The sequence below is a fragment of the Sceloporus occidentalis genome, unplaced genomic scaffold (genome assembly GCF_023333645.1).
Source record: "Sceloporus occidentalis isolate IW3139 unplaced genomic scaffold, rSceOcc1.0.p SCAF_224, whole genome shotgun sequence".
Lineage (NCBI taxonomy): Eukaryota > Metazoa > Chordata > Lepidosauria > Squamata > Phrynosomatidae > Sceloporus > Sceloporus occidentalis.
This window is the reverse complement of record NW_028317204.1, coordinates 381,806-401,867: the sequence shown is the minus strand read 5'-3', so window position 1 is coordinate 401,867 and position 20,062 is coordinate 381,806. Positions and strand designations below refer to the sequence as shown.

The 20,062-nt window shown below is 47.9% G+C and overlaps 2 protein-coding genes across 2 annotated transcripts; both read right to left on the bottom strand.

The window, feature by feature from the left end:
* Window positions 1–6,026: 6,026 nt before the first annotated feature.
* Window positions 6,027–12,084, bottom strand: LOC149276802 (uncharacterized). Its single transcript, XM_089503253.1, has 8 exons — window positions 11,991–12,084; window positions 11,549–11,699; window positions 10,848–10,893; window positions 10,064–10,146; window positions 9,288–9,360; window positions 8,582–8,664; window positions 8,002–8,124; window positions 6,027–6,297 (listed from the first exon to the last, which is right to left on the bottom strand). The coding sequence occupies exons 1-8, from the start codon at window positions 12,082–12,084 to the stop codon at window positions 6,027–6,029; spliced, it is 924 nt and encodes a 307-aa protein (XP_089359379.1).
* Window positions 12,085–14,321: 2,237 nt separating this feature from the next.
* Window positions 14,322–15,379, bottom strand: LOC149276801 (large ribosomal subunit protein mL55-like). Its single transcript, XM_089503252.1, has 3 exons — window positions 15,330–15,379; window positions 14,805–15,006; window positions 14,322–14,477 (listed from the first exon to the last, which is right to left on the bottom strand). The coding sequence occupies exons 1-3, from the start codon at window positions 15,377–15,379 to the stop codon at window positions 14,322–14,324; spliced, it is 408 nt and encodes a 135-aa protein (XP_089359378.1).
* Window positions 15,380–20,062: the final 4,683 nt, after the last annotated feature.

Sequence of the window (20,062 nt, the reverse complement as noted above, 5' to 3'; positions counted from 1 at the left end):
AACCTGCGATCGTTGCTCGTTTTTGGTCTTTTTTGTTTTGTTTTTTGTTCCCCGTCCCTCCATTTCTTCCTTTCCTTTTTTTTTTCTCCCCGCTTCTCTCTCGTGGCAAACTGCCTTACTTCGCGCTGCTGAGTGCCGGAATTGGTTCGCGTTTTTCCCCGCCGCGCTGTAAATGTGGCAAAGAGCCCTAAGCAGTTGGGTGTCTTATTTAATGTAAATAGTTTTTGTTCTGCTACTCCTATGCAATGTTACGTCACATTTTTTAATGTATGACATCACCACTTAATACTGGAAGGGAGCAGAAATCCTGAGATTTGCGTGAAGTCATTCAAATGCTAGATTTCAAAGCAGGAGTATTCTTACCGGTCTGGTCTCGCTGAGTTTTCCCCTCTTTCCTGGCTCGGGGTGATGGCAGTGGGTTTATCTGTCGGGCCGTCGGGCCCCGCATAGCCCCCTGAATGTCATGTTAAAGTGGTGCAGGGCTTTAAAACAAACTATTTAACCTCATTGGTGCTGGAGGGTTTTTTTTGCTGTTACACTAAAGGGGTTAAACTCCACTGTTTGCATGATTACAGCGGGGGGTCCGCCCGGCTGCTGTGCGGTGGTCCGCCCGGGTGCTGCCCCCGCAGATCTGTCTGCAACTTGTAGCTTTTGTGCCTGTTTTTGCTCGAGTGAAGCTGGTCGGTAATCTGTAGGGGTTACTCTGGGTAACAAGCAACGGTCATAAAGAACGCAGTCATCCCTCTTACATCGCACTGGAACCAAACGCATCACTTTCCTTTCTTTGCCGGTTCTGCATGTGTGGATTGTCTGCCGTCTTTTTTTTTTTTTTTTTTTTTTTTTTTTTTTTTATACATTCAGGGTCCGGGTTCTCACCGGTCGCTCTCGTGGCCGGCTGGTCTTTAGTGACCTTCCGGTGTAAAATAGTTACAGATTAACACTGAAGCCGCGCAACCTTTTCCTCCGAGTGGAGATGGTTGATGCTGGTATTTGGGCTTTTGTGTTCGGTAAGAGCCGGTGACCTTGCAGCGCGTGGTTAAGGAGTTAGAGCCCTCTGTAGCGGGGAAGCGGATCGAGCCTCGATGGCACGGCGTGTGACGGACGGTTCTGTACCTCATGAGAAACCTCATGAGAAACAGACTAGCATTATGTTTGCCGAGAAATAGTCATTCCATTCTAGGGGTTTTTTTTGTTTGGTTTATTTTTTCCTCCCCTTTTCCACGACCTGCTCATTCTTGTATGAAATCATTCCTCGCTGGCCTTCTTGGTGCCGCCGGGTTCAGACGCGCCATCTGATACATATTATAAAGAAAACCCTTTTTTTTATTTTTAATCTTTTATTTCTGATCAACACTGAGAAGCTGAAGCTGTTGGGGTTCTGGGGCGCGAGGCCCGTCCAGCGGTTTATTTAGTGACGTGGAACCGATCGCTTTCAGTCAACGAATGGTAATCAACTGTTTTGTATACTTGTCTTCGTTTGGACGAACAAGCACTGTAATTAAAGCTGTTAGAATAAAATTCCATCTATTTCACATTTTTCCGGCTGATTTTTTTTTTTTTTTTTTTTGAGCTGCTCGTCGCGGTTATTTGTGTCAATGACCTTACGTAATGTTTACCAATTTAAATCGTATATATTGGAAACCATACTTTATACCATATATGTTTGTATGATTCTCGCTCTGTTATCTGACCCCCGATCTACTAAACCCCCCCGACTCCTTATCATACTGCCTGTGGGGGAGAATAGAATAACTCTGTCTTAATCACGCTGCTGGACTCTCTGATTAATGAAAGTCTATGGAGGAAAGGACTTCATTAGCGTCGCCATAAAGCATCAGCTCAGTGTGGTGTTTGAGCCGAGAAAGTCACCCAAAATATCACATGACTGACAGTCATGCTCCAGGCGGCTCCAGGTCTGCGGAAAAGGGAACAAAATGAGAGCCAGGTTTCTGTCACCGACGGACATTACTGTGTGCTTAAGGAGAATATTTTTCAAAATATTTAAAAAAAAAAAAAAAAAAGTTCTTCAAAAACTGCACGTAGAATCGTCCCATGTAACCCTACCCATCCCCCCCCCCCCCCCATCTAAGCCGCGGCCTCTGACCTCTCTGAATACAGGATGACTCGGTCAAAATATTACAAATTTGGGCTTCTGAGGAAAAGGATCTGCCACACGGGGGGGTCTTTGTGCAGATGTCCGACATGTGGAATGGAAAACCAGCCACAGGCCGGGGGAACCCGTCCGGCGGGCCGTACAGCTGTCCACGGGCTGATGGGTGATCCAAGTGTCTCTGGTGGTCTCTGGGTAAGGGGTTCTCCCACCAGGTGTCCCGTTCTGTCTTCTGGTAAATGATTGAGGGTTTCATCCGTCTGCGACCGGCTCTGGAACGTTTCTGCCGTCCGGCGTGGGGTGACCATCTTAAAACATGTCGGGGGAGGGGAACCGCTGTAAAATGAGCCCAAACACATTGTGATCCAATCGTACAGCATATAAGGATACCCGAGGGGAACAAAAAGTTTACCAAATCGCTTAATGTGTTCCTTTGAACTTTTTTTTGTTTTTTATTAGTGATTTCAGGGTAAAAATCTGTAATAAACAGAAACAGAGAGGAAAATAACCTATTGTCAAGCAGCTATAGTGACATAGTTATTATTTATTGTTGTATATAGCGCCATCATATTGCGCCGTACAATGGGTGGACAGGACATAACAAACTGACTTACAGAGACAACAGGTGAGGAGGGCCCGGCTCAAAGAGCTTACAATCTAGAGATGATCTGCTTGTTGGACTTTTTTGAAGAGGGATGGATGCACCGTGGCAGGACCGTCCTTTTATATGAGCCCCTGTGGCCCCTCGGGCCCTGCTTTCCAACCGGCTCTACTTCCCAGACACTGTTATGCCCGGCTGGGTCACGGAATACACATTATGTGTCCCTGCGTTACAAGAGGGAAGGAGAGCTCTGAGAGTGTGTGGTGTTATGGGGAGTGTGTGTTAGTGTATGGTATCGGGGTGAGTGTGTGGTGTTATGGGGAGTGTGGGTTAGTGTATGGTATCGGGGTGAGTGTGTGGTGTTATGGGGAGTGTGGGTTAGTGTATGGTATCGGGGTGAGTGTGTGGTGTTATGGGGAGTGTGGGTAAGTGTATGGTATCGGGGTGAGTGTGTGGTGTTATGGGGAGTGTGGGTAAGTGTATGGTATCGGGGTGAGTGTGTGGTGTTATGGGGAGTGTGGGTTAGTGTATGGTATTGGGGTGAGTGTGTTTGGTGTTATGGTGAGTGTGTGTTCGGGTATGGTATTGGGGTGAGTGTGTTTGGTGTTATGGTGAGTGTGTGTTCGGGTATGGTATTGCAGTGAGTGTATGGTGTTAGAGTGTGTGTATGTCGGTGTATGATGTTAGCGTGAGTGTGTGTCAGGAGTAGATAATATTTCTGAAATTATGTAATTACACTCATACACAGAAAGGAATCGCGGTAACGGGAGGTAAATGTATTCGGCCCATCTCTGGCCCTCTGAGACCTTAACGGACCCGCATGCTACGAATATCATCGCCACGAGGGCCGAGGGACCCGCAGAGCCTCTGCTGCCGCTCTCCCCATGCGCAGCATGCTGGCGCCCCCCGGTGGCTAACGCTGTAACTTCCACCCAGCAGGAGGGTAGAATGCATCCAAATCACATTCCACCCAGCCGTGGGGCAGCAGGTCCAGAGGGGTTATTATCTGGGGGGAATAATAAGTATTTTACACTTATAACAGCGAGTAGGTGGAACGGGACCTTTACATTTATTATAATTTTTATTGTATGAACATTAATGGAATTCTGCCGCATCTCTTAAAGGTTACAGCAGAAACATAGAACCTGCCGGCGGGTCGGCCCCCCGTCTAGTCGCCCGTTTCTCCTGCTGACGCCAACCTTAATCAGTCGTTGGTCTCGTCTTAGATTCAGGAGCACTGTATTACCCTCTGCTGCTGGGAGGCTGTTACACTTATCTACCACTTTCTCAGTAGAGTAAATCTTCCTTCCATTCCATCTGAGCCTCTAGTTTTAGATTATGGCGCCTTCCTTTCTCTTCCTTTTCTTGGCTATGATCTACGGACCCCCAAAACCTGGAGTATCTTCTGGTTCTGTATCTTCCATGCCTTGTGTTCTATGTTGTTTGGGGGTCGCCGCTTCCCAGTGGCTCCTAGTCGCGCTTTGCCACATGGTGAGCGGGGGTCCTATTCATTGTGCGTTATAACCCCCCTCCAGCAAACTTCTGCCCCAGTCTTGGGATTTATCGCAGGCTCAACGGAACTCCTCTTCCCCGAAAGTTTGTTGTCCACGGGGGTTTAATTGATCTTTCTCTGTTATGGGGACTGTGGGCTCCCCCGCAGACCGGAGCGCAGCACAAAAACAAGATCAGACTGGGACACGGGGGGTGAATCAAGCGGAAAAACTGCTGTCTGCAACACTTTATCCATCTCACAGGGCTGAGGGCCCCACGGGGATCATAGGAACGGGACTCGGCCCAGGCTCGCCGATTTACTACAATATACTTATCTGTGAAGCGATCAGACTACTGGGTGGTAGATAAGTGGAACAGCCTCCCAGCAGAGGTGGTAGAGGGTAATACAGTGAGGGGATTAAACATGCATGGGATAGACATACGGCTCCTGAATCTAAGACGAGACCAACGACTGATTACGTTTAACGCGGGAGAAATCATGTGTCGGGCCGTCAGTTCTTTCTTTTATATGAAATAATTAAGAAACATTATTTTAAAAACAGTTCATAAAAAGTTTCCTGTCCCTTTAATTTCTATTTTATTCAAGTAATAAAGTCCTGAATCGTTAAAACTCCCCCCCCCACCCCCCCTTTAGAGTTAAAAAGTCCCCGTTTTTGGAAGAGTCGCAGCAAAACCATTTTATTGAAGACTCTCCTTGAATGGATAGAGACGCTGAACACAAGAACGACACTTTCTCTATACATTTCAAACAAAAAATGGCAGTTTCCTCGTTAAGCTGAATACGGCGGTCGCAGAAAACGTACGGAAAAGGTTTTGTTTTTAATTTTGAAAATAAAATAAAAAAATCTTGTAAGCTTAACGTTTGCAACCAAGAAAACTGCCCCAAACCACCGAAGTTTCCTTTAAAAGGGGCGGCTTTCTGCTCGAAGCAGCCAACCGGCGGCAGGAAGGCACCGCCCCATTAATATCAACGAGAGTGCTTTCTGCGCATGTGCAGGGGGGGGGGGGGCGTCCGAGCCAGTGCAGGACGTGAGTACATGACTCAGTAACTCGCTCTCCCAAGCGCTATTCACAGAGAAACCAACCCATGAAAATATTTTGGTTGCAACATCTCGGGTACCTACACAGCCCACCCACCTACCTTATGACATCATATCGGATTTAATACATCATTGGGCAGCCCCATGGAGGTTGCGATGGAGCACAGACCTTGATCGGTTGCACGGCTCAGCATACAGAATGATATCAGGGACCTAAAATAATGAACTCTCCAGCAGAAACCCCCAAACCTGCAGCCCCCCCCACCCCCCCCGTTACGCGTCCATAATTGTTTTAATATTTATACAAAAGGAATTGCATTCGATTTTTAAAAGCTCACGGCCCATAGGCATAAAAACCGGCCTCCCCTTCGCACTGGCCCAGGGCTCGCGTATCGGAACTGCCACTCGGTGCCTGAGGGTTCCTACTATACAGGTTCCATGGTGCCGGGTTCTAGACTAATAACCAGCTGGCCTTTAGGAACAATTAACAGAATTAACATGGACTGGAATCCACATCTTGCTGCTAAATGACAGCTTCTGGGGTTAAGGGGCGAATCCCACCCAATGCGGGCGGCGCGGCGGGACCCCCCGGAACAGAAGGGCTTACAATTAAGAGATGGATTTCCCTTTGCATAGATTTTTTTTCACGGTGTATAATCGGCAGTCCCGGGGTCACAAGTCTAAAGCAGAAGGTGGTCTTCCCTGATAAAGCCCACCGCGGTCCACCTCCTACATCATCTAACCCACTGCACGCCGGCCGTGATTAATCGTCGGAGTCCGTGTCGTGCCGCCGCTTGGCCCCACGCGGAGACGCCGACCTCCTCCTCTTCCTCCTGTACCCCGAGTCGCCGCTCGGGCTTCTCTCCTCGGCAGGGGGCCGTGCCAGCCGGCGCGGGGAAGAATGGGTGTCAGGGTAGCGAGAGCTACGAGGCCTCGGCGCGTCCCTGTCGTCTGATGAATGGCTGTCAGGCCTGGAGGCTCCTATCTGCCGGGACGATGATGGATTACTTCTGGGGGGGTCGGCCTTCCGCCTCCTTTCAAAGAGAAAGAAAACGGGTCACACTGTGACATCGCACAACAAGAGCATTGTCTGCATGCAGAAAAAACAAAACAAAAAAAACATCACAAAAAGGCTTCGAGGGACAGGGGGGGGGCGACCAATCGGAAAAGGGGAAAACGCTATCCCGGCAGCTCACAAAGACTTCGCTGCCGACTGACCGCCCAAGAGACTCTGATTATACATACATACATACACACATATATATATATATATATATATATATATATATATTTATTTAACTCCTCTATTTCAAGCTCAAGCCTACAATAAGAAAAAATCATATTTTTTTTATATATATATATATATATATATTTTTTATATATTAAAGGGAAAAAAAATCTGTGTTTTTTTAAGAAATATAATCTTTATTTAGAAAAAAAATATCTTTTCTTCTTCAAAAACCTTTTTTTAGAATATAGAAAAATAAATATCTAAGATAGTTTTCTTTTGTAAATTCCATTTTAATGGTTTCATTTTGGGCATTTAATGTTTTAAAGCTTAGACAAAACATGAATTATATTTTATTCCTCCAAAGGTTTAATCACAAAAAAAAAAATATATATATATATATATTTTTTTTCTTTTTCAATTTTTACTGCAACGGCCAATCAGTGAGCGCTTTTGTGCCACATGACAATTTAGTATTCCTGGAAAAAAATATTATTAATAGACACATTTCACTCAATTAAATGGTTATTGGAAGGGTCTGGGCAGCCAGTAGCGCTAGGTGCTGTATTTGGTAACAAAAGTGTTAATTTAGCAGCTGCAGCTTTTAATACAAATTCACGTCCCTTATTCTAGTTCCGGGGTGGCCAACCAGCGGCCCTCCAGCTGCTGCAAGACTGCATCTCCCATACTCCTAAGCCAGCCCCTCAGCTGAAAGAGCATCATGGGCGATGTAGTCCTGCAGCAGCTGGAGGGCCGCAGGTTGGACGCCCCTGTATCTAATCGAAGGGCTCCGTCCAAGAGGAGCCATGAGCTGCAGCCGTACAAAGCTCTTCCTCATCCTCAGTTGGGCGACGTCACCGGCACCCATTTCTCGCTATGAGAGACGGTCAGCCACCCTACGGAAGGACGAGAGGCTCATATTTCCTCAGCGTTCACGCATTGGAAGAACGAGCTGCCCCCGCCCCAGAAAAGTAGTTTTTCAGTGAAATAATAGTTTAGGCGGCCGCGGCTCAACGGTTCAACTTTAAAGTAAGGTGAGTGCAGCTTTTATATATATATTTAAACAGCAATAGCAGAAACTTACATATCCATCGCTCCTTTTAATCTGTAAACACCGTTATATATATATTTGTTTAGCGTATAGCGCTGGATCATTTAGTATTTACTGAGTTAGATGATGAGGAAGCTGCCCTGGAGTGGTCAGAGAGTCCACGCGGTCAGAAAGCTGGGAAAGAGCTCCCTCTTGTGTTGCGTGTCTGAAATGCACCCCAGTAAAAACCCACGTAAATAAAACTTCAGTGGGTCTACTTCAATAAACGTAAACGGTAGAAAAACAAACAGAAAATGACCTGAACAGCAGAAACGGGAATTCGTGATTAATAACAGGGACATTCTGATTTTTAGGGATTTTAGGCTATTTGATGGAATCTGTGAGGCTATTCCAGCTTTTGGCGATCGGAAAGAGTCGCAACCAAAAAATAAGCGGCTTCAAAAGCATCTTAACGCGTACCTCTCTCTGTCGTCTGATGAAGAGGAGGAGGAAGAGGAGTCTCTTCTCCGGCTCTTCTTCAGCTTTTCCTTCTCTTTCTTTTTCTTCTTCTTTTTCTCTTTTTTGGCCTTCTTCCTATCGGACCTGAGCAACGAGACAGAATCCGCGCATGAAACTTTTCTCTCTTATACGTTATAGGAATCCCACAACCGTGCGTCAATTCCAACATTCTGCTGCTACCTGAACTTATATACTTTATATCAAAATTAAAAAAAAAAATTATAAAAAAGAACATTGTTCTATCTGGAGTGAGGCAGAAATCCCGCCGTATCATCCTATCCTGATCTGAGCTATGGGTTCTTTATCTAGATCTCCTATATTTACTTTGAAAGAATTGGGTTTTTCGGGTATTTCTGTGAAATCGAGAAATCTCAGCGCCGAAAGTATTAGCTTCTTGTCATTAGGGTAGCAAGTTTCAAAAAGTTAGTGAATTATATTCTATTGAAATTTGCTTATTTTAATAAATCGCTATTTTGCCCCAACGGTGCAATGAACGGGGCAGGAGCTCGTGAGCCCCTCATAGAGGTCCTCTGAGAATCACCTGGATCTCTTCTTGTCTTCCCCGGGGTCCGGGTTCTGTTTCTCCGCTGGCGGGTTCTCCTTTCCCTTTCCGGTATTCAGGTGCTGTCAAAAAATAGATTTATAAAAAAAATGAATTGCGTAATATTTTTTTTCTTTCACGTAGCAGGAGCCGTCCTGCTTTTCATCAGGTGACAAGATTTGTGTAAACACACGCGAGAGAAAACCTCAAAATACTAATCAACCCGAACGAGGTAAAAAGTCAGCTTTCTGGAAAATATATATATATATGTTTAAATATTAGTTTAAATTCCGTTTCCAACATTTGCTGACCATAGAAACGGCTGCATTATTACCCAATGACATCATCACAGAACAATCTTACTTTAATGCTTACAGGTGACAGAAGCGACAATAATTCTGGTATCTCTGATCAGCAGCCTTATACCCCTTTGTTAAATCCCTTTATTCCAATGTTTCTCCCCCCCTCCCCTCTCTTCTCTCTCCCCCCTCCCCCTCTCTTCTCTCCCCCCTCCCCCTCTCTTCTCTCCCCCCTCCCCCTCTCTCTTCTCTCCCATCCCCTCTCTCTTCTCTCCCATCCCCTCATGCTGGACACATTGAGACCCCTCAGCCTTTCCTGATCATTTTAGCCGCCCTCCTCTCTCCCCCGAATGTCTGCATATCGTCCCGGTAATTAACAGCTCGTTAATATTTTGCTGGCGACTTACAGTGAAGACGGAAAATCCCATTTTTGCTGCTTCTTTGTCCTCTTTGGAAAGCGAGATTCGGCCGGAGCTCACACTGCGGACAGAAAGAGAAGCCGGAGTTACTGCAGAGGTTTAATAAACCGAGCGCCGTGCGTTTCTACCCCAGCGGCACGATTCGGCTTTATCCCGCCGGCACCCTTCTGTGCCCAATGAAAACGAGCGATGCCAAGCATCAAATACACCCTGCAAGGCGAGGGGATAATAGAGCAGAAAATACTTGTTTTGGGTCCTCTAATAAATGACTATTGTAGCCGGAAACGGAATGGAATCTCTTCATAGGCATACAGAGGATCGTTATCACTCCCATCACTCCTGTGTTCCAACGGCCCTTTATCACTCCCATCACTCCTGTGTTCCAACGGCCCTTTATCACTCCCATCACTCCTGTGTTCCAATGGCCCTTTATCACTCCCGTGTTCCAATGGCCCTTTATCACTCCCGTGTTCCAATGGCCCTTTATCACTCCCATCACTCCTGTGTTCCAATGGCCCATTATCACTCCCATCACTCCTGTGTTCCAATGGCCCTTTATCACTCCCGTGTTCCAATGGCCCTTTATCACTCCCATCACTCCTGTGTTCCAATGGCCCTTTATCACTCCCATCACTCCTGTGTTCCAATGGCCCTTTATCACTCCCATCACTCCTGGGTTCCAATGGCACATTGTGTTTGCTGATCCTAGTTTAAGAAGTTCTTATCGTTAGAAAACCCTTTTGCAATTATCAAAACCAAGTTACCTGGAGCTTCCCAATCCCAGCACTCTGTCCACGTCCTTCTCATCTCTTTCTGAGCCTTCCCGCTTGCAGACTTCAGCAAATTCCTAGCATTTGGGGAAGACGACAAATAATATTCTGGAATTAGGTAACTTTATAACGTCTGCCCGTATCCCGAGCATCCGCATCGCCCACTTTAAACGTTGGAGGTCCAACGGGAAGCTCAGACAAGTTATTAAAAAGTTATATGCTAAAGCAAGATGGGGCGTTTGAGGGCTTTTATGCTGCTTTTTTAGGTCACTTTAAAGAGTTATTTTTTTCCCCCCATTTCTAATTCTGTTCGACCCGTCTGCTGATCACACACAAGAAAGCAGCTCTGCTTTCCTAATCTCGCTGGGGCTGATCAGTTGAATGCAGAAAGGGAACGGCCGAACTTCCTTCCGAGCATTTAAACTCCTTACGATGTAACGGCGCTCGGTTCAGGCGCTATTTCACCGCTTCTATCAGTGAGGGGGAGAGAGAGACATCAAAAATAAAAGAGGATACAATAATGCATTATCTGCCACTAAGGGGTTAAGTGTAATATTCTGCATCACCTTCAAAGCCCAAAACTCCAATAATTATATTATTAATACATTTCTGTAAATCACATTCTCATGGCGGATACAAAGAAATATCCTTCCTGCCGCTCCATCCCACAGCATGGACCTGGGTGCCATTTTCGAACAATCTTGTCTGAAGGCTACTCCATGCCTCCACCACCACCATTTTTTCTATAAACCGTAACACACGGCTTTATACACCTTACCTCCTTGCTGAGACCCGTGGGCTGACGCTTCACATTTTTGTAACCTCTGGAAGAAGAAGAAAAAAAAAAAAAAAAAAAAAAGACACCGAAGTCCTTAATACACGGCTTATTGCGATCAAAGTCTTCCTCATCGGTTGTTGAAGTCCACGTGACTCCTGGCCGGGCTGCAGACATCACCCCATCACCCCGTTCCTTAACGCACCCGGACTCACCAATCCATCTCATACGGGACGTTTCACTTACACGTTCCTTACAAACACTGCTGGGAATCTACTACCGGCACTTACTACTACTACTACTGTCCCAATATCAGTCTTAACTCCCCCATACCTAATGGGCCAACACTCCGGGGGAGTCATCCCCCCATACCTAATGGGCCAACACTCCGGGGGAGCCACCCCCCCCATACCTAATGGGCCAACACTCCGGGGGAGCCACCCCCCCCATACCTAATGGGCCAACACTCCGGGGGAGTCACCCCCCCCATACCTAATGGGCCAACACTCCGGGGGAGTCATCCCCCCCCATACCTAATGGGCCAACACTCCGTGGGAGTCACCCCCCCCCCCATACCTAATGGGCCAACGCTCCGTGGGAGTCACCCCCCCCCCATACCTAATGAGCCATTCCCAGAGATCTCCTGCCCGGTATTTCTGCTCTAAAGGTCGCTAACAAGGAATCAGTAATACCAAGTAACTCACAGGGCAGCCATCATGGCCTCCTCTTCAGCCCGTCTCACCGCCGCCAGCTCTTCCTCCTTCGACATCTGACCCCCAGCGGTTTTCTGCTTCGCGTACCAAGTCAGATCTTTGCCCTTCTGCCACCTTCCAACCGGGGCCATAAGGGAGTTCCCTGCGGGGACGGAGAAGAAGCGACTCCCATCACTCCTAGCACGGTGCTGGACGCGATACAAAAAAAAAGGCAGGCGATACAAAAAAAAAAAAAAAAGGCAGGCGATACAAAAAAAAAAAAAAGGCAGGCGATACAAAAAAAAAAAAAAAAGGCAGGCGATACAAAAAAAAAAAAAAAGGCAGGCGATTTACAATTTACAAATAAAACAAACAATGATGAGAATTAAATAATAAATAATTCGATTTTTTGTTTTAATATAATTTAGCGATGATGTCACACACGCCCCATTACCCAGGTAATTCTCCCGCTGCTTGTCGGTTTTCACATCCTCCCAGTTGAACTGGTCTTGTCCTCCTCGGACTCCTCCTCGCGACGATCCGAACATCGCCAAGCGGAATCCACTCGGCTGCTTCTACCGGGAATGACGGCGACGGAATGATCAACGAATGAATGAGCAATAAATTTAATAAAGAAGCAGCAGGAGATCGGAGGCCAGGCGGCAATCTATCCTTTACTTATAAGGGTCTACGGCTGCGTGTGAACTACAACTCTCATGAGCCTCAGCCAGGCCAGGATATATGCTGTCTGAAAATAATGGGAGTTGTAGTTTACCCCTGCTTCACCCCTACCTTATAGCTTAATTACCCTCTCCTGCCTCCCTTACTAAATACCCTAAGTATCTCCAGCGCTGTCCAGGGATTATCAGTAAATACCCCTCTGCTAGCTGCCCTGCCCCCCCTGATATCACTAAATACCCCCCTATTTTTAATCTAAATATCATTCTCCTCCTCCGGCACCACACTGTTTCCACTCACATTTCCCGGGTCGTCACAGCTCTGTGACTTCCGGAAGCACGTGGAGTACGGGATCCGGGAGGAACAAAACACCTGATCACATGACCGGGAGCTGAGAGAGCGAGGGCCATTTTTGTTCAGGGTAAGGCCCTGACAAGACTCACATGACCATGAGTAGAGGGCGCTGCGGCCATCTTTGATCCGGCTAAAGATAATAGCAGTGTGAGATGTATAATGTATAGTTAAATCAGCGTGCAGCCCCTGTATAATGTATAGATAAATCAGCATGCCGCCCCCTGTATAATGTATAGATAAATCAGCGTGCCGGCCCCTGTATAATGTATAGTTAAATCAGCATGCCGGCCCCTGTATAATGTATAGTTAAATCAGTGAGCCGGCCCCTGTATAATGTATAGTTAAATCAGTGAGCCGGCCCCTGTATAATGTATAGATAAATCAGCGTGCCGGCCCCTGTATAATGTATAGTTAAATCAGCGAGCCGGCCCCTGTATAATGTATAGTTAAATCAGCATGCCGGCCCCTGTATAATGTATAGTTAAATCTGCGAGCCAGCCCCTGTATAATGTATAGTTAAATCAGCGTGCAGCCCCTGTATAATGTATAGTTAAATCAGCGAGCCGCCCCCTGTATAATGTATAGATAAATCAGCGTGCCGGCCCCTGTATAATGTATAGTTAAATCAGCGAGCCAGCCCCTGTATAATGTATAGTTAAATCAGCGTGCCGGCTCCTGTATAATGTATAGTTAAATCAGTGAGCCGGCCCCCTGTATAATGTATAGATAAATCAGTGACCGGCCCTGTATAATGTATAGATAAATCAGTGACCGGCCCCCTGTATAATGTATAGTTAAATCAGTGACCGGCCCTGTATAATGTATAGATAAATCAGTGACCGGCCCCCTGTATAATGTATAGATAAATCAGTGAGCCGGCCCCTGTATAATGTATAGATAAATCAGTGACCGGCCCCCTGTATAATGTATAGTTAAATCAGTGACTGGCCCCCTGTATAATGTATAGATAAATCAGTGACCGGCCCCCTGTATAATGTATAGTTAAATCAGTGACCGGCCCCCTGTATAATGTATAGTTAAATCAGTGACCGGCCCTGTATAATGTATAGATAAATCAGTGACCGGCCCCCTGTATAATGTATAGATAAATCAGTGAGCCGGCCCCTGTATAATGTATAGATAAATCAGTGACCGGCCCCCTGTATAATGTATAGTTAAATCAGTGACTGGCCCCCTGTATAATGTATAGATAAATCAGTGACCGGCCCCCTGTATAATGTATAGATAAATCAGTGACCGGCCCCTGTATAATGTATAGATAAATCAGTGACCGGCCCCTGTATAATGTATAGATAAATCAGTGACCGGCCCCTGTATAATGTATAGATAAATCAGCGAGCCCCAGCTCTCCCTTTAGTGAATAAACCCCAGCGGGCCGTGTCGGTAGCGAGTGCTGCACGCAGGTGACGGAGAAAATGAAGCCTCGTCCAACATCTGTAATCTGACTCCCAACCCAGCAGAGGCCGCCAGCCGGGAGACGCGCTGCCGCTGAACTACAATTCCCACCATCCACCAGTTTTATCCCCATATGCGCCCAGCCCCTCCCTCCCCGCGGGAAATAAACGCAGCCCCACCCCGCAGGAAATAAACGCAGCCCCACCCCGCAGGAAATAAACGCAGCCCCACCCCGCAGGAAATAAACACGCCCCCACGAAGAATAACTGCGGCGCGGTAAAAATAATAGAGATTTATTGGGGTTTATGTACAGAAGCTCGCGCCGATCACAAAACGTTCATTTCTTCTTCCAGAACTTGCTGTACTCGTCGGCGCTGAACTCGTCCCCAAAGTCATCCTTTACTCTTTTGATCCTGGACTTCCTGGCCTGGTCCCTCCTGCGCAGCCGCGCTCTCCTCTCCTCCTCCGACAGGGAAGTGATATCAACGGGCATCTGGCGAGGGGCATGAAAAACGGGTGACTCTCTCACACCACACTGAGCTGATGCTAATGAAGTCCTTTCCTCCATAGACTTTCATTAGTCAGAGAGTCCGGCTGGGTGATTAAGACCAAGCCGTTCTATTGTTCCCTACAGGAAGTATGATAAGGAGTCGGGGGGTTTGTCTAGTAGATCGGGGATCACAGAACGAGAATAAATGGCTGACACGCAGCTGCCTGAAAACGGCGGAATATTTTTGAAAAAACACTATTTTTTCAGTTTGTTGCCCGGTGCATGTAATTTACCTACTGCAGATACCGCGGGGGGGAATACGTTTCTTACCACGAGGATCCTGCGCGGCTCTCTGTACTGGATGGTGACGGTGGAGCCGTCGGGTTGGATCAGGGACACTGGGTACGTCCGGCTGTAGGTTTTTCTGCCACATCTTACGATGGACGTTCTGTTGGAGTCGCGCAGGTTTGCTGAGGAATGGAACTGACAAGCAGCAGGTAGAAAGTCCCTGTGTGCATCGCGCCGGAGGAACCTAAAAACACGGACAAGGAAAGGGGGCTACGGTCAGCGGCCAAGGAAGGGGGGGGGGGCTACAGTCAGCGGCCAAGGAAAAGCTGGGGGCTACGGTCAGCGGCCAAGGAAGGGGGGGGGCTACGGTCAGCGGCCAAGGAAAAGCTGGGGGCTACGGTCAGCAGCCAAGGAAAGGGGGGGCTATGGTCAGCAGCCAAGGAAAGGGGGGGGCTACGGTCAGCAGCCAAGGAATGGGGGGCTACGGTCAGCGGCCAAGGAATGGGGGGGCTGACCGTAGCCCCCCCCCATTCCTACACAGCACCTACACCCCCCCAGGGGAATTACCTGTAAACAGAGCTCAGCACCTCTGAACAGCTCTTCCTAATAGAAGCCATAGAGGGATCAGACAAAGGATCCACACGTGGGGTATAGAGAGTCTCGCGCCCTGGTTAGAGAAGTCACCGGCGGGCTGCGGAACACACAAGGTGAGGGGAAGAAACAGCAGAACTTATACCAACTACAGTTATCCCACGCATGCTTAAATTCCATCACTGTACTATCCGCTACCACTTCTGCTGGGAAGCAGGCCCACTTAGCTACTACCCTCACAGTAACAAATCTATCTTGCAGTCTGGCTAAACCTCTGAGCCTCTACAGTTTTAGATCAGCGATTTCTATGATGCAGGGAATATGTTACCAGCCCCACCGGGTGCAGCAGCTGAAGGAGACCGCACCGGGTCGCATCATCGTCAGCCAAGTGGCCCCTCGGTGCATAGAACTGGCTCCTATAACCCTCGGGAACTCTGCCCGGGCCCATCCCGAGTCTCCGGCCTGTCCTCATGGATACCCCCCTGTCTTTATAACCAGCTGCAGCCCCGGATCCTGCATAAACCCACCGCTCACCGCTGTCAAAGTCACCAAGCAAACATGCTCGAACCGCCATCAAAGAGCGACGGTGACATGTCGGCTGGTGATGACGTCGGCGCCCCAGGAACCGCCCACATAATCCATGCGCGCCAGTACTAGGAATGCCTGCTATTACCGCGGCAACAAACCACGCCCCCACAATATTGAATCTCCCGGCCACATAGAAGAAGGCGTTCGTTGTGTCCCCGCCCCTTGCCCATGATCTAGGTTCTGTCCCCGCCCCTTGCCCATGATCTAGGTTCTGTCCCCGCCCCTTGCCCATGATCTAGGTTCTGTCCCCGCCCCTTGCCCATGATCTACGTTCTGTCCCCGCCCCTTGCCCATGATCTACGTTCTGTCCCCGCCCCTTGCCCATGATCTAGGTTCTGTCCCCGCCCCTTGCCCATGATCTACGTTCTATCCCCGCCCCGCTCACGTGGTGCCGGCAGTGAGCGGCGGGACGTGTGCGCGAGCGGTGTTTATGATCGTCTGTGGCAGGCTCTTCTCCCGGCTGGCGGCTGCAGGTTAGAATACCGCTGCACGGGGTGTACACTGCAGGCAGAGGGGTATCTGCACCTCATGATACACGTGCCTGGTGTAGTTGGCCAGCATTTAGTGTAGGGGGGTTATTTATATGATGAAGCACAACTCCAAGGGGCATCTGGCCGTGAGGCTGTCTATGCTGGGGAGGGGTATCTGCCCCGGGGGTGTCTATGCTGGGGAGGGGTATCTGCCCCGGGGGTGTCTATGCTGGGGAGGGATATCTGCCCCTGAGGGGTATCTATGTTGGGGGGGTATCTTCCCCTGAAGGGTATCTATGCTGGGGGGGGTATCTGCCCCTGAAGGGTATCTATGCTGGGGGGTATCTGCCCCTGAGGGGTTTCTTGTAATCGACGTGTTCTGGGTTTTTTTTTTAAATTAACTTTTTAATGAGTATTTTTCAGTTTTATTCCCCCGGTTGTCATGGCGATTGCATCACATGTAAAAAGTTTCATCACTTTTATATTTTTTTTGTTGTCCGAACATAAAGGAAATAAAAATACAGAAATATCTAAAACTGTTATAAAAGCCCCCGTGGTCAGTAATTTGGGGCTGCCGGGCGGTAACCCAATTAGTAGATCAGGCGACACGCATGTCACATGCCACACGTCACATGTAACGTCATCCATTAGCATAATTAAATTTTCAGAAATCCACGTTTTTCACTGCCCTGAAACCACCCGTAACGCGCAGATCTACAGCCGACTACGGTTACTGCTGAGGGGCTTTACTAAGAGGGTGGGAGATAAATGAAACAGCCTCCCAGCAGAAGTGGTAGAGGGTAATACAGTGAGGGTATTAAACATGCATGGGATAGACATACGGCTCCTGAATCTAAGACGAGACCAACCACTGATTAAGGTTTGAGTCTGTGTTTTTGTAAGTTTGCCAATAGATTGTAAGTTCTCCAGCCCAGGGCGCTCTTTAAATAAGGGGCATGACCTCTAATCAGGGTTTAGATATTCAGGATGGTGAGCGGCGAATCGATCTCTCCTGTGCTGCCTCAGGTCTCCCGGAAATGCGGTTGTTTCTCTCTCATTCTCTCTCTCTCACACACTCATTCTCTCTCTCTCACACACTCATTCTCTCTCTCTCACACACTCATTCTCTCTCTCTCACACACTCATTCTCTCTCTCTCACACACTCATTCTCTCTCTCTCACACACTCATTCTCTCTCACACACTCATTCTCTCTCACACACTCATTCTCTCTCACACACTCATTCTCTCACTCATTCTCTCTCTCACTCATTCTCTCTCTCACTCATTCTCTCTCTCACTCATTCTCTCTCTCACTCATTCTCTCTCACTCATTCTCTCTCTCATTCTCTCTCATGCTCTCTATCACTCTCATGCTCTCTATCACTCTCATGCTCTCTATCACTCTCATGCTCTCTATCACTCTCATGCTCTCTATCACTCTCATGCTCTCTATCACTCTCATTCTCTCTATCACTCTCATTCTCTCTATCACTCTCATTCTCTCTATCACTCTCATTCTCTCTATCTCTCTCATTCTCTCTATCTCTCTCATTCTCTCTCTCTCTCATTCTCTCTCTCTCTCTCTCATTCTCTCTCTCTCTCTCTCTCTCTCATTCTCTCTCTCTCTCTCTCTCTCTCATTCTCTCTCTCTCTCATTCTCTCTCTCTCTCATTCTCTCTCATTCTCTCTCTCTCTCTCTCTCTCATTCTCTCTCTCTCTCTCATTCTCTCGCTCTCTCTCATTCTCTCTCTCACTCTTCTGAGGACGTGCTCCGGGAGGCCAGGTTATTGGAGCTGATAGCAGGGAGCGAAGCTGCAGGAAAGGAGACAGGGACACAGAAGCGGGGAAGGTTGAGTGAGTGTGAGTGGGAGCGTAGAAGAGAAAATACAGTTTAACCTTCTACTAATGTGTTTTTTTCATGTGGCACCAAACTATATGAGTGCTCCTATAATCCGGACAATACGGTACATGGGAAGTAATGCTGGCCGGCTGGGATTAGTGTGACGCGGCCACAACGCCTATTGTTTTCCAGGGCACACGCGTGTATTCCTCGTGTAGTGCGTGTTTGTCGCGTGTTTCTCCCCTGCAGCAAGTATTAGGGATTAAGTGGAACAGCCTCCCAGCAGAAGTGGTAGAGGGTAATACAGTGAGGGTATTAAACATGCATGGGATAGACATACGGCTCCTGAATCTAAGACGAGACCAACGACTGATTAAGGTTTGATCTTCTTGGTGCTTTTATCACCCGCTGTGTGCTGCAGGAAGTGAACGAGGGGTTAAAAAGGACCTTTAAAAACCGCCTTTAATCCAAATAAATAATCGCCGCGGTTTTTCTGCCGTTTAATCGGCTTTGGGGGTTATTTTTAGCGCTCGGATTAAGGCTTCGCGGTGACCCTCAAACGCTCGGACGCGGCGGCCAGTGTGGTAGTTTGTGGCATTAACCCCCGCCGTACTCGCTGATTCCTGGTCTCCGGACCCCAGGGTTAGGGCGGGGGGGGGGGGGACGGGCGGACTCGTTAACCCTCGGTGTGCCGGTAGCCCTGCCTGCCGGTGATGTGTGTGGCAGGGAGTGTCTGCATGGAACACGGCTCCCACCCCTGCCGTGCGGCTCACCATAAATCCCCGGCTCCCTCCTCTCCGCCTCACACCAGCCCATCGCTGCCGAGCGGAGCCAAAGGACTGCGGTAGGTGCCTCGTTGCCCCGTCTCTCACCCCTCCGCTCCCAGTGTAGCTGTCAGAAGTCTCACCCCTCTGGGGCAGGAAGGGTGAAAAGGCAGCAGGGGGGGATGCATTCTAGAAGCAGCCCTCCTCCAATGCACCCTGTGCCGGGGCAGAACGTGTCTCTACGGCCCCTGCCGGCCCCTTGTTGCCACGATGGATGTGTCTGATACACACAGATTGCCCGTCTGGTCTCGTTCTTGTCTTCGGGAGCCGTATCCCTACCCCATGCATGTTTAAATCCCCTCACTGTATTACCCTCTACCACTTCTGCTGGGAGACCGTTCCCCTTATCTACCACCCTCTCAATAACACTCGGTGTATTTATAAAAAGTATTTCGTGAGAATATCAGAGTTTGGTAAAGATCTCTCTTCCGGATTATTACAGAAAAACCTGTTCTCCCGCCCGGCGTGTCAGGAATAGATCCGTCTGCGTGGCTCTCCACCCATTGGCTGCTGCTCTTAACCCTTTGTGGTCAGGCAGGGCGGATACTGATTGTAATGGCTTCAGTTCAGATATCATCTGTTTCTTAATTATTCACAAACCTTTGGAAATGTTCATTAATCGTTCAAAAGCCAAAATTTTTTTTTTTTTTTTTTTTTTACTTTTTTTTCTTTCCTTTTAAGAATCTGAATTTCATCAAGATGGTGAACCTAAAAAAAAACAACAACAAAACTCCCCCCCCCCCATTTTTATGTTTTTAAACGAAAGAATGAAATGTATTTATATTTTTTTTTTACTCTGCATGAATCTTATGGTCTGGCTCAACATTAGACGTGCTTATGCATGATTGGTTTAAAAAAAAAACAAAAAAAAACTAATAATTTGATATTAATTTATAAATAATTTGTGGCATATGTGACCTCAGAGAGCCGCTTTCTGTGCCGACGTCTCACGGCGATCGTATAACTCGCGTCTCGTTTCTCAGTG